General features: G+C 40.0%; 1 protein-coding gene across 2 annotated transcripts; it reads left to right on the top strand.

Moving 5' to 3' along the window:
* The first annotated feature begins 1,150 nt into the window (after positions 1-1,150).
* Positions 1,151-7,524, top strand: LOC141912844 (uncharacterized). 2 transcript variants are annotated; one of them, XM_074804260.1, is made up of 10 exons: positions 1,151-1,241; positions 1,915-2,053; positions 2,860-3,005; positions 3,616-3,757; positions 4,136-4,257; positions 4,900-5,010; positions 5,436-5,481; positions 5,569-5,629; positions 6,173-6,263; positions 6,361-7,522. In XM_074804260.1, exons 2-10 carry the CDS (start codon positions 1,957-1,959, stop codon positions 6,502-6,504), a joined length of 960 nt encoding a protein of 319 aa, XP_074660361.1. In that variant the 5' UTR covers positions 1,151-1,241; positions 1,915-1,956; the 3' UTR covers positions 6,505-7,522. The 2 variants fall into 2 exon arrangements, with proteins under 2 accessions (XP_074660361.1, XP_074660362.1); XM_074804261.1 differs by lacking the exon at positions 1,151-1,241 and having other exon boundaries at positions 1,922-2,103; positions 6,361-7,524.
* Positions 7,525-15,248: the final 7,724 nt, after the last annotated feature.

Genomic DNA, 15,248 nt, shown 5'->3' with positions numbered 1-15,248 from the left:
CATTTCACATATTGTGCTTAATGGTACATGACAGTACAGTGAACCGACCCTCGGACATAGTTATATCCCTCAGTCGTCTGAATGGATGATGGAATCATTAAACATGCCCCTGAAGGATAAGTGTATTGAAATCGATTAACGAAAAATGACTTTGTGTGGCGAACCAAACACTGGACTGTCTTTCCTTCCTGGAAGATGGAGCCGTAGAGGTTCCCTGGTCTCAAGCCCACTGCTGTACCTGGCTCGAGGATCCTGAACTGCCTTCCAGCGGTCCCCGGGTTCTAAGAAGTGACACTGATTCATACAGTGTATACACCCACTAGGTAGGATAATGATGTCAGTTAAGTCGAATCGAAACACTAGTCCGTGTTAATTAATCGTAGAAGTCGTTCTAATGAATCAGTTCGAACAATTCGAATTGTGGGACTTCTTCCTTTTATCGTTCTTTGTAGAATTTAGAATTCCGAATCTCACTTCAAATTCTTCCTTTGGCACGCGAGGGATCACTGCGTCGCCGGTTAATAACCCACGCTAACTACAATCGTTGCATAAAACAGTTCTGTCGCAAACGACTCTTTTTAGAAAGCAGGTTTACCCCTAAAGTAAAATTTTCAATGGTAGTATTAAATATTTGATATATTCGCCGTGGTAATCGAATTTGCTCGATTAGAAAATCAATCTTTACTACTCGCATGCCACAACCGGAATACCGACTTCGTGCCGTCTATTAGTGCTAACCAAGGACCAAGGCCTGTATATTATTGGTTAGTTGATTGAAGTGAAGGAATTTAGGTCTAATTGTGAATGGTGTGATGACAAATATTGTATCGCCGACATAGAAAGGACATCTTTTCAAATGGAGTCAGTAACCTGTCTATTGTACCGTCGTGAAGTGAGCACTGGATTCGGTATCACTCGATTCAAATTTAGACTGGTTGCCTGTCCCATTCAGTTTTTGAGAAGGTACCTGCCATCTTGAGCACAGTTTCTGGAGTTATATATAATGTATCGCCGTATCGGCGCTATTGCACTTTCGTACCCCCCTCCCAAAGATGTTCTGATGAATAAATATTATATACCCAAAAACGAAATTTTGTCAATTCAATTTAATTTATTGAGATCCAGATGTTTTTAGGTGGTAATTAGTGCGGAAACATGGCCGACCCGTCGATTTGAATCGAGGAGATCGGCCGCAAATTATCACAATGTTGGCTTGGAAAAAATTATTTTTTTTGTCAAAAGTAATTTATTTTGACTCTACAGACCTCCCCGATTAATAACATACAGAAATTAAAATTTTTGGGAGGGGGTACGAAAGTGCAATAGCGCCGATTATGAAAAAAGACCCCAGAAATAGTCTGTGAGTGTGAATGTGATGAACTGAATATTATACCTTGTCCTTAACCTCAGTCGTTGTTACGATTCCCTACAGTTGTTTGAGGAACAACGGCTAATGTCTATTTCAACCTGACTTGAGAGCATTCCAGGTGACCTAGCTTGCTCATTTTTGGTAGTACATACCTGATAAAGGTCTTAATAGGACCAGAAAGGACAGGCAGTCGACCTAAATCAATCATCATTTTTTAATCCATTTGAAACTGTATTGAAGGATATCCAAAAAGACTTCACTGAAAGGGGTTAAATGAAGAGAAGTGACTCCATGATTTGAAAGTTTAACGATATGTTTCCATGCCTACGTACCAAACTTCAGTTGGTAGGCATGGAGACATATTGTTAAACTTTCAAATCATGGAGTCTCTTTTCTCTCAGGAACCCCTTTCAATGCAGACTTTTTGTATATCCTTCTATACAGTTTAAAGTGGATTAAAAAACGATATTTTAGTTCAGCTTTCCACCAGTTGACTGTCACAGTGCAGACAGTGTCACAGTGTGATTTATTGTCAATCTCCTCAGGTCGTCGTTGAATGAATGTAGTTTGAAGTCTGATGTTTAACGATGCTACAACAATGCGAACAGTTCACAGCGATCTTCAAGACTCTTCCCGATAATATGATCGACAATTTCCTTCGCTGGACTCAGAAAACGGCAACAGGTAACGAGATCTCGAGGGGACCTCGAAAATACGAGACCTACGCGTAATTGGTACGTGAATGTGAGCATGTATATTCCTTGAGCAAAACTTGAAAAGATAGATCCCTTTTTCTGAGCGTCTTAGCTTCTAGAACAAAATGACTGATGATAATTTGCCACTGTATGTGTTGCTTTCATGGGCCGGTTGCTCAAAAGTTGGTTAGAGTTAACCAGTGGATAGTTTATACGGTGACAATTGAAATTTCATTGTGACTATGGTATTTAATGACCGGTTATCTTTAACCAACTTTTGAGCAACTGGCCCCATGTTGTGAAAATGTTATCTTCTCAATAAGATGTGGGGGAGGGAGGGGGGCGGCGGTCTGCGTAGACCCCCTGAATCCTCTGCCCCCCGCACACAGACGGTCGTCTGTCGACAATCTGTTGATGCATAGGTGCTTGTACTTTTGAAGTTTGGGGGCGAATCTAGTTTTGCTACTTTTTACCCCCAATTTTAAATTACGAGCCCCTGTGTGTTGATCGATGTTTAGGGGCTTTTCCATGGGAGGGAGGGGTGTCCAATGAGAAAAAAGGACACATTTTACGAAGCACCACATACTCTGGATACTTCCACACAATTTCAGGGGGCGCTTTCGGTCATTTCATGCGTTGAAAAAATTGTTATAGGTGGAAAACCTTGGTCAAAAAAATTTTGGAGTGACATTTTTGAGGGCACTTCAAAGTTGAGGGGGGTCCGGACACCCTGACATCCCCCTTTAGATCCGCCCCTGATGTTTCACAACAATATTGGTTTGTATTTGTTTGTAGAATTACTGGAGGGAAGAAATCGTGTGAGATATAGAAATTCAGACGTTATGATCAGAAACATTCAGGACGATCTGAGAGACATTTTACCTATTGATTGTACGGTTCAGGATGAACATATACGGTTTCCATCCTCGTCTCAAAGTCAGGTAGGTTGAAAGAGAGAGGGGTTGCCTCCATCCTCATCTCAAAGTCAGGTAGGTCGAGAGAGAGAGGGGTTGCCTCCATCCTCATCTCAAAGTCAGGTAGGTCGAGAGAGAGAGGGGTTGCCTCCATCCTCGTCTCAAAGTCAGGTAGGTCGAGAGAGAGAGGGGTTGCCTCCATCCTCGTCTCAAAGTCAGGTAGGTCGAGAGAGAGGAGAGCAGAGGGGGAGAAAGGGAGAGGGAGTATCCAAAGGGACATGATCAGATGCAGAAGGCCACTGAGGGGGTCAAAAGAGTTGATTTATCCCTAGCGAGCTAGTAATCTTAAAGATTTTACTAGTTAGTTATCTAATCGTTGTTGGTGTTAAGCTTATAATCGTATATGGGCTTAAATATGTGGTTGGTGAAAATATCCGATCATGACAATGATCTCAAGTGAGAGTTTGAAATATTGTGTATATGATTTCAACTCTTGATAAATGAAATTCCGTTTTTTAATCTGTTAAGTTCTGTATATAGGGGGTTTTAAACTTATCTGTTTTCTGCTGTTAATCTACACCAGGCACAGATACATTGATTCAATTAATTGATTCATTTGTGGATGCTTGTTTTTCAGAATTCCGATTCGTCACGCTCTACTACGATTCACGTCGATTCATTTATTTACGATGATGAGAAACTGGATGAACTTTGCGAACTCGGAAAAATCTCTCGTAATTATTGTCAGCTATGTGGAAGTCATCAGGTGTCACCTCTCAGTGAGTGTAACCCTCGCATCCCTCGGCCAAGACCAAGCACCCTCACTACCAGGACCCTCATCCTGCCACCCCTCTAACTGGGAAATTGGATCATACGACCCTGAACCCCCTCAGTCTAGATTTTGTACGATCCGCTCGATGTAAATATAAATGTAATTTCTCTTTAATAGAGAGTACAGTACAGTAGAAAGTGACCAGAAAATCTGTTATAATCGATAGTGAAATTGTGTTACTTTGATATTTGTTATATCCAATGAATCGTTGTGTCTGAGTTCATTATAACGAGGTTCCACTGTAGTTATAAACTATGAGTATCGTTTTTAAGACTTCGTTCGAAAAAACAACCGTTTCAGATTTTCATTTTCACTTCTATTTCAGCGTTTATTTCACATTCTGCGTCTTTGATTCAAGTGAAGTTTATTTTTGAGTATATTTTGTCGGATCTTCGCGGAAAAACAGTGATTGATATCGGTTCTCGACTCGGCGCTTTACTTTACGGGGTAAGTGACCTTCACTCTCTGCGGTTGATGCAATAGATCTAGATGTTTTACGGTTACACTTACTACTACTACCGGTTACATGCTAGACTACACAGATATATGGATCCTGGTCCTTACAACGCTTCAATTAATTTAAAACTCCTTCTAAATTGAAATGCATTTTAAGGTGCTTGAAACTCATTTCATGAGAGCAAAATGCCAGAAACTCCTTCAAAACTGCTTTAATTTTGAGAAGCATGTAATTAGAAATTTAGGAATTGTACATAAGACCCTGGCTCCATTGTGAAGTAATATGCATATGCGATACCATAAGCCTCCAGGTGCACAGAATCATGGCTTAGATTTACGACCAGTTTAAGACTATCTTGATTCTCTAGCCAATCTTACAACTTAAGACTTATATTAAGATTTAAAACTACTGTTAGACTTAAGTAACAACAGGAGCCAGTTCCATCGTCGAGACTTAAGTCCAAAAGTGGTCTTGAATATTAAGACTGGTCTTAAGTCTAAGCCCTGACTATGGAACTGGCCCCTGTGCGATATCAGTTCAATTTTGTGTACGTTTAGACTTTAGTTTATGGCTGCAGTAAAAAAGCCATCATGTTTCAAACACTAGTGATTGTGCATTGGTTTTGATTTCAGGCTTATTTTTACAGTTCGGCAGAGAGAATCGTTGGTGTTGAAATCAGCGCTGATTGGTGTCGAATTCAACAACAAATTATTGAGAAATATAAACTGAGTGATAGAATTGAGGTAAGCTGTATTGAGATAAGCTGTATTGAGGTAAGCAGTATTAAGATGAGTTCGGTTAAGCCACGATACGGTCAACTTATAAGTAACCCGACTAGAACACACATGACCGCTGCAGGGGCTGGTTCCGTAGTCGAGACTTATGTCCAAAAGTGCTCTTACATCTTAAGACTGGTCTTAAGCTGTTAGATTAGCTATATAACTAAAATAGTCTTAGACTAGTCTTAAGTCAAAGCCATGACTATGGAACCGGCCCCTGATTCATATTGCTAAGTCATCTCTAGTATTGTCTCCCAATTTGTATTTCTAATTCAATTTGATAAGTTTGAGTCATTATTTCGATGATTAGTTGTCTCAACTTCAGCAATTTTAACTGTATGTTGGAAATTTAAAGGATTGTATATTTGGTTTTAATTCTCTATTTTCAGGTACTTAATTCAGATGTTAGCTTGCAGTCTAGTTTATTGTCTACCGGTAAGCGATGATCTGTCATCTTCATCGTCGATATATTTCATATGTCTAAAAGTTATCGTTCGTTGATGGCGCGTTCTATGTTTGTAGGTGATGTGGTCATTATGAACAATGTCTTCGAATATTTCATGCCTGATGAAGAACAAAAGAAGTAAGTTTGACTTCAATAATCCCAGATCTGCCCACTACCTGATAACTGTAGTATCATTCTGCAGTTCTCAATCATCCCCCATTAGACATTCGTCACTACAGTTGTGCGAAGTCTTGAGAGTGTGCTGATAAAATGTCTAATATCTGGTGTAGTTCATTTTCAATTAAAATGTCTGAGGTGAAGCACTAAACACATGTGAAGTGTGGATGATCAGTTTTTGAAAGTGTGCTGATAAAATGTCTAATGTCTGGTGTTTGTAGTTCATTTTCAATTGAAAATATCTCAGGTGAAGCACTGAACACATGTGAAGTGTGGATGATCAGTTTTTGAAAGTGTGCTGATAAAATGTCTCTGGTGTTAGTAGTTCATTTTCAATTAAAAATGTCTCTTGTGAACTTCTGAACATATGTTACAAGTATGGATGAACAGAAATTGGAAGAATTGTGATATCTGAAGGAGTAACATGGCCCAAATACCATATTGATACCTGTATAAACACTGGATCCTGTAAAAGTCAATTAAAAAGTTTATATCTGTTTTTAGAATGTGGATGTTTTTGTCACAAACAGTTCGTAAATCGGGAGCATTAATTATTACTTTACCAAGTATTGAAGAATCAATGAAACAATTACAGGTAATGAATCAATGAATATCTATTTTATTTGTTATCGTGAGATTCGTTGTTTCATCAATGGTTTTCATCATGATCTCTTTATTTTGTATCATTTCAGTTACAGTTCCCTCAGAACTGGCTTTGTCAAATTGACCTCGATTCGAAACGTGAAATCATCTCGCGTGAATTATTTCCCGATGAAATCGACGCGATCGAAGACAATCAATTACACAATGTTTATCTGTACGAAGTTTTAGGCTGAACTGATTCAATTCCTTGTTTCTCGTTTGTGTCGCTTCATTCGAAATTGGTGGTGATTTCAAACATATTCCAATCCGTCTCTTATTATGTTATTTTATCCAATGTTAAAAGGAGCAGGGTTTAGATCTAATACTTAGGCTTATAATTAATCAGTGTTTAAACTGTTTGGGTTTAGATCTAATCCTTAGGCTTATAATTAATCAGTGTTTAAACTGTTAGGGTTTAGATCTATTCCTTAGACTTATAATTAATCAGTGTTTAAACTGTTTGGGTTTAGATCTATTCCTTAGGCTCATAATTAATCAGTGTTTAAACTGTTTGGGTTTAGATCTAATCCTTAGGCTTATAATTAATCAGTGTTTAAACTGTTTGGGTTTAGATCTAATCCTTAGACTTATAATTAATCAGTGTTTAAACTGTTTGGGTTTAGATCTAATCCTTAGACTTATAATTAATCAGTGTTTAAACTGTAAGGGTTTAGATCTATTCCTTAGGCTCATAATTAATCAGTGTTTAAACTGTATGAGTTTAGATCTATTCCTTAGGCTTATAATTAATCAGTGTTTAAACTGTTAGGGTTTAGATCTATTCCTTAGGCTTATAATTAATCAGTGTTTAAACTGTAAGGGTTTAGATCTATTCCTTAGGCTTATAATTAATCAGTGTTTAAACTGTAAGGGTTTAGATCTATTCCTTAGGCTTATAATTAATCAGTGTTTAAACTGTAAGGGTTTAGATCTATTCCTTAGGCTTATAATTAATCAGTGTTTAAACTGTAAGGGTTTAGATCTATTCCTTAGGCTCATAATTAATCAGTGTTTAAACTGTATGAGTTTAGATCTATTCCTTAGGCTTATAATTAATCAGTGTTTAAACTGTTAGGGTTTAGATCTATTCCGAAGGTTAATAATTAATCAGTGTTTAAACTGTATGGGTTTAGATCTATTCCTTAGGCTTGTAATTAATCAGTGTTTAAACTGTAGTCATTGGTCTCAATCATATAAAGTGCTATTATTGCTGTTTACAATCAATCCATGCGTATTTAATAAAAAACTTCATAAATGTTCAGTTTATTTGTTATAATTTTGTGTTGAGTTGATGCTGAATGACGATAAAAACAGGGGGTTCTCCTAGGTTCAAACCCGGACTTGTGAGAATCTGATTTTGAGTGATCCTTGTTATAATGCCGTCAAATAGAGGATTTACAGGGGTGTTACAGGTTCGAACCTGTTCTATTTGGAATTCTGATACTGAATAGAGGATGTACAGGGGTGCCCCGGGTTCGAACCCAGTGTTGGACTCCGTATTGTACAGAGTCCCATTCCGTCTTTTTTATGTACCCTTTTCCCTAGTTCCAAATTTTGTCCCCAGGTAGCGATCTGATCGCTCGGCAAATTCCGTCAATTTCCGTACGTCACACACACACCTTCGGTAAGAACAAAATGGCCGTTCATAGAAATTGTCATCGTATCCTGATCGGTGTTATTGTTATTGTTTGACGTCGGAAGGATTTAATGCAGTTGTATGCGTGAATATATATGATCGTGAAGAACAGGTTTCTATCTACAGACAGACGGCTGAAACATGTCGGACAGGTAAGCGACAATAGTATTCAATAAAACACGTCTGAGACTGAGGAGGAGGGAGTCTAGCGGCTGCTCGGTGGCTGCTGCTGGCTGAGTCCAACAACGGGTCATCATTCATTTTGTCTCTGCAGATCGAGTCTCTCCGCTCAACTCTTTCCCCCTGCTGTCTATTTAAGTGTCTTTATTTTCCTCAGACAGCAACAACTGCTGTCTATTTTAGTTTTACTTGTATTCTTGCGCCCAGTGGACATCCCGGACCCTGTGTGTGTGTGTGTGTGGACCTGGTCATCAAGATTCTCCTCTACCCTGGACCACTTGAGTATAAGAGACTGGGAATTGGTTCATCCATCCATCCAGTCGGTCTCCTCTCAATCACTATCAACAACTGATTCTTCTACTATTGTTTATAATATAGTAGGCCTTCTGTGTGTAGAGCCAGTCAGTTAGTGTCAGTGCGACCTGTATCTCACTCCCCACACAGAGTCCCCCCTCATCCTCCCCCATCCTCCCCTCCTCCATCCCTGCCACACACAATACACACTGATCCAGTGCAGGGAAGAATCTAACTCAAGTTTTGACTCATTAAAAAAAAAATTCAAACAATTTAATTTAATTTCGTCAAAATTTCCCTAACCCTTACCCTATGGTCTCTATCCCAGGGAGCCGTAACCCTAAGTCAGCCACCGATTAACCCTAACCCTAGCTCTTCAACCCTAGCGGGATTTGAACCTGGGTCCACGGATTGCAAACCCTGAGCCTTACCACTAGACCACAGAACTCTGATGAATGAAACAGTTTGGAAGTTTGTCTGGTCAGTGTGGGTGACCAGTCAGCTGTGAGGTGACCAGTCAGGTGTGAGATGACCAGTCAGGTGTGGTAACTGATCACCAGTCAGGTGTGGTAACTGGTGACCAATCAGGTGTGGTAACTGGTGACCAATCAGGTGTGGCATCTGGTGGCTACGAGTTCTGAACTGTGGGACTGGGTCCTGAACGGTGGAACTGAGTACAGAACTGTGGAACTGGGTCCTGAACTGTGGAACTGGGTCCAGAACTGTGGAACTGAGTCCAGAACTGTGGAACTGGGTCCAGATCTGTGGAACTGGGTCCAGAACTGTGGAACTGGGTTCAGAACTGTGGAACTGAGTACAGAACTGTGGAACTGGGTCCAGCACTGTGGAACTGGGTCCAGAACTGTGGAAATGGGTTCAGAACTGTGGAACTGGCTCCAGAACTATGATACTGGATCCAGAACTGTGATACTGGATCCAGAACTGTGGAACTGGCTCCAGAACTGTGATACTGGATCCAGAACTGTGATACTGGATCCAGAACTGTGATACTGGATCCAGAACTGTGATACTGGATCCAGAACTACGGAACTGGGTGCAGAACTGTGGAACTGAAGTCTTAAGTAGATGATGACAGTAGTTGAGGGGACAGTCAGAAATATTAATTTTGTTCTTTCTGTTATTATTAATTGATTCGGCACATGATAATTATTTAAGCTGCTGATAATATGTCAGTTGTGTAGCTGACTGTAAAGCAGCAGCTCACAGTCCCTGCTGCCTATATCTAATACATACAGTTTCATTCTAGTATTGTATACGCATTTTTTTGTATCATTTCTTAAACAATTCCTGAGAGTTTATTTTTGAGATAAGAGATCCTCGATTGATCGTCAGAACTCAGCGCGTTAAAGTTTGCCTTTGATTAGAGTTTCTTTATCACGAGAAAACACTGTAGAAAATAGAGTTCAATTGAAACATCAGAAATTTCTAATATCCCATCGGGATAGTTTGAGTTTAATTTATACGAGAGATTTAGTATCCTCGGGATATTGCCTGCTTCCTATACTCTCTCTCCTCCATCCAGGATATTACATTTCTCCAGTTACTGTTCACCAGAATCGGTTTAAAATGTTTAAACAATTAAAATGACCTAATCTTTTAACTCTGTATGAATCAAACAATTGAACAACTGTGGAACTGGATCCAGGCATTTCATGAATTCTAGCTCGGATGACAGGGGTAGATTCAGGGTCTGATTTCACGAGGGGTGTACTCCCAAAAATAGGGCATATCACTAGAATAGAAAGATATACCTCCTTTCCTCCAATTTGGGAAGGGGGGGGGGGGTTTGATGTACACCGGCATCCCTCCTCAGGTCTGTGGCTCTGTTTGAGATGTTTGAGTGTTCCGGGTTAAACTGATAGATCTCTGTAACTGCGACAGATCTGAACCGACGACGGTGACCGCCACGTCTGTTGTTTATTGGATTTGAGACTCACAAAAAAGATAAACCACTGCATACAACAAACAGCAGAAGCATTTTTGATATTGATTGTGAAAAAACAATTTATTCAACATGAACAGAGAGGAGAGGTCTGAGAGGGAGGGGGAGGGGCAGGGAGCGAGGGAGGGGGTGTTTTACTGCAATTGAAGAATATGTCAGATATTCAGAGATAATTGATGATGGTCATATATATAGTTTTTTTTTCTGTTTTGCGCTGTGGTAATATTGTCTGTTCCGCAGACTCAAGATTGAATGGATATTTATATCTACAATGTTGCGTTTGATTAATTTGGTTGAAGTTGTATTTTTTAAGAATGAGAGAGATCGGGGGAATAAAGCAACTCGGAGCGTTTTGATATTTATCAGTTCTGTTTCCATGGTGTCTCAATTTGTTACGATGTCTCTATTGGTAACTTCAATATCCCGGGACCAGTAATAAATGGATTATTAGTTCAGTACTGAATCAATTTGATCAGATAAACCGGATTAATGAAGAAAATTAAATTTATTTGAGAGTGTTTTGTGAATTCGGACCCTCATTGTACAAGGAGATATAGAAACCAGGGCCCAGTTTTACAGACATGACTTAGATTTAAGACCAGTTTAAGACCATTTTGGTTCTACTGGTTCTATAGTCAATCTAATAACTTCAAGATCAAAGCTCATTGTTGTTCTACAACAAATCTAACAACTTAAGATCAGTCTTAACTCATCGTAGTTCTATAGCCAATCTAACGACTTAAGACCAGTCTAAAGTCATTTTAAATTACACCAGTCTAACAACTTAAGACCAGTCTAAGCTAATTTTGGTTCTATAAAAAATCTAACAACTTAAGACCAGTCTTAAGATTGATGATCAAATTGGACGTGACTTTATAACTGGTTCCTGTTGATTCAGTTTGACTTCGAAGTCTACAAAATATATTGATAAGAATCATCTCTATTTGTACGAGTTGTGTAAAACTGGATGCAAGTATTTGAAACAATGTTTCACTGTTGAGACGTGTTTAATTAGTTTTCAGGGTATGAATTCATCTCAGTCTGAGTGGAGTTTATACCAATAACAACAACGACCGGGTTCGGATTCTGGAGCTGGGAGTCTCTGTAACATTAACCGTTTGAATCTGATTACAAGATCTTACGATTCTCAAGATTCAAGATAAACATAGAAACAGGATCCCGGGAGGGGAGGAGGGAGGAGGGGAGGTGATGTACCTCAGTGTGTATAGTATATACCACTACCAGCACCACCAGCACCAGCTGCTGCTGCTGCTGCTACTATAGTTATATACTAGTAATAGCTAGTGGATACAAGTGAAGTTTATGTCGAGATTTTGTGGTTGGAGGTTTTTTTACAAATTGATTTGTACTCGCGAATTCATTCGATATATCATCGGATATATTAATTATCTCGAGATTGCGGAGATCTCGAGATTGCGCGGAGATCTCGTTTGAGATATTTTTGGATTTATTGAAGGAGTCAGTTTGACCTCCACAGCCGCTGTATATGTTATACACTTATAGTTTAGTATTGGAGATATTGAGAGGAGGACAAGAGTGAGAGAGATGGATGGAAGTGGTTCTCACTCTCTGAGAGAGAGAAAAACTTATCAGAAGGATATTGAGATATCATTAATGAGATAATCATTTATAAAATCGGCCGAATTCACTAGACATGATCAGTTGATGTAGATCAGGATTATTGAATCAGTTGATGTAGATCAGGATTATTGAATCAGTTGATGTAGATCAGGATTATTGAATCAGTTGATGTAGATCAGGATTATTGAATCAGTTGATGTAGATCAGGATTATTGAATCAGTTGATGTAGATCAGGATTATTGAATCAGTTGATGTAGATCAGGATTATTGAATCAGTTGATGTAGATCAGGATTATTGAATCAGTTGATGTAGATCAGGATTATTGAATCAGTTGATGTAGATCAGGATTATTGAATCAATTGATGTAGATCAGGATTATTGAATCAGTTGATGTAGATCAGGATTATTGGATCAGTTGATGTAGATCAGGATTATTGAATCAGTTGATGTAGATCAGGATTATAAAAGCAACTTGTCTTCATCTCGAATATTTCGGAATATACGCCTAGCGAAAGTCATGATTTTCTCGGAAAGTTTAAAAATTGATTAGAACACTCGGTGCACGGTCGGTCTATCGAGGCCAATCTATCAGTTCTATTAATTACGGCTGTTAATTAACAATTATGGGTTTAATCTGTCTGTCGAGTGAATGTGAATGATACTACTGTAGTGTGTGATTGGATTCGGAGTTTATTCGAAATGTATCATTCTACAAACTGGCAATGGATGTACAGGAGTTTACCATCGAGACCTTCTTCATACAGGTAACCAATATCTATCTCACAACCGGCTGCTCAGACTGCTGTCAGTTTGTCAGGATTTATATGTCCGTCCCGCCTCCGTGCTCTGTGAGCTTGGGCCCTGTGATTAAGGCCACGGTTTGAATTTGTATTCATAAGATGAAAAGTAAATGTGCTCTTGGCGGTGATTTATTTCTGGGGAGGATTGAGAGGGAGTGAGAGGAGGGGATGAGTCATTCTCCCATGGTGTATGACATCCACCTGTCGGTCGGTCGGTCGTTGTTGCTCATTTCTACTCATCCAGTTTTCCTGCGATGGATGAGAATTGCTCAACGACTCTCGCTGATTTCCACTACCATTGAGAGTTCCCTACAACTCCTTTATTCCGCAAAAACCCCTAAACCAAAAATGTTTATCGAGGTCCTCAAATATCCTTGAATTTGAGCATAATGTCCATAAGTCCTTGAAAATTCCTTGAATTTTGAGAAATTGGCAATCAGAAATTTTTTAAGGTTTGAGGCCTAGTTAGTAGTCATAGGTTTCACGCGCAAGATACCCCCAAATTAATGCTTTACTGAGATAAACAGTACTGATTTAGGAGGAGTCTACTGTAATTGGGATATGAAAGTGATGCAACACCCCTCGAAATTTGAAATTTTCTTCTTGAAAACTCCTTGAACAGTCCTTCAATTCTGGAATGACTGACTGACCTGTAGGGTATCCAGGCGACTGCAGCCCGTGAAGTACGGAAGTGTTGAGTTATTGAACCACCACCACCAACACCACCACCGCCACCGACACCACCACCACCGACACCGCCACCGACACCACCGACACCATCGACACCACCACAACCACCGACACCACCACCATCACCACCACCACCACCGACACCATCGACACCACCACAACCACCGACACCACCACCATCACCACCACCGACACCATCGACACCACCACAACCACCGACACCACAACCACCACCAACACCACCACCACCAACACCACCACCACCACCACCAACACCACCACCTCCACCACCATCACAACCACCATCACCACCACCACCACCACCAACACCACCACCATCACCAACACCACCACCACCACCGCCACCGACACCACCGACACCACCACCGCCACCGACACAACCACCACCGACACCACCACCATCACCACCACCACCACCTCCGTGGCGTGTGGCGTACCGCGATCTCTCTCTCTCTTCCTCTTTCAATCCTCTTTCTTTTAAGTGGTTATTTCCAGTCAGGATGTTTTTAGTAGGAGTTCAATCTATTCTCCGCGAGATAGAAACAAAAAACAATAACATTCCTCACTAGAAACTACTGTTAAAAATAACTCACTCATTCGCTCGGTGAAAGTGCATCGCAGTCAGTGGTGCTGTTACTGTCAGGTGATGTCAGTGGTGGTTTGTCTTCTGCTAAAGTATTGTTAAAAACAACAAGTTGAAGGAAATTAACGCTTGACTCTGACTTCCCTTCGAAATGTATCGGTTTAAACGTTGACAATAGTGTCAAAAATTGGTGGAAATTCAACTGATCTTAACTCTATAAGAACTTAATCAAAAATAGTGGAGCCAAGTCCTGAACTGTGGTATTGGATTCAGAACTCTGGAACTGGGTTCAGTAACTGTGGAACTGGATCCAGTTCTCTGGAACTGGGTCCAGAACTGTGGAACTGGATCCAGAACTGTGGGACTGGGTCTAGAGTCATTAATTTTGGGGTATATATGAATTTGTGAATATTTGTCAGTGGTTGAACTAATGTTGATTGTTATAAATGCTCGAGAGGGGGGGGGGGTAGAGGGGGCGGGTCAGGTTAGGGGGGAAGTGCCAGGTCAGGGAGAACAAGGCCTAGGTTAATTAGAGTGATTCTATTTGTATGTAATTATCTATATGTGTGCCAACAACTATTACAAGTATATTTGACGACTACTAAAACAGTAAACATGCACTTTTAGTTCAGAGTACTGTTAGAACGGAGGTGACATAGTATGGTCATATATGTACACAGTAAACCTTTTACAGGGTTCATGCCTGAGGTGACCAGCACAACCCTTGTAAAACTGAATTAACTCATTGAAAATGGACTAATTTAACTCACAACTGTGGAACTGGGTCCTGAGTTCAGAGTTAACTCTAAATTCACAACTTGTGGAACTGGATCCTGTTTGTTTTTGATAGATCAATGTTTATAGCTCGGTCCGCTATACAGATCAATGGATTAATATTCCCCTCTCTCCTCTCTCCCCTCCCCTCCCCCCTCCCCCTTCTCTCTTCTGTCTCATGTCTCTATCTGTTCACTGATCAGTAAACATTACACAAATGGTTTCAGGCTAAATCTGATATCAACTCTGGTTTTTTTGTTGCTGTCGTTCGGGTTTTTAATCTATTATTATTACGGAAGAATGGATTGAGGGGAGGGGGATGTCTATCAATACAACTACTACTGCTGCTGCTGCTGCTGCTGCTGCTGCTGCTACTTTTTCGTAAGATAATTA

The sequence above is a fragment of the Tubulanus polymorphus genome, chromosome 11 (genome assembly GCF_964204645.1).
Source record: "Tubulanus polymorphus chromosome 11, tnTubPoly1.2, whole genome shotgun sequence".
Lineage (NCBI taxonomy): Eukaryota > Metazoa > Nemertea > Palaeonemertea > Tubulaniformes > Tubulanidae > Tubulanus > Tubulanus polymorphus.
The sequence above is the reverse complement of the archived record's forward strand: the minus strand, read 5'-3'. Positions and strand labels throughout refer to the sequence as shown.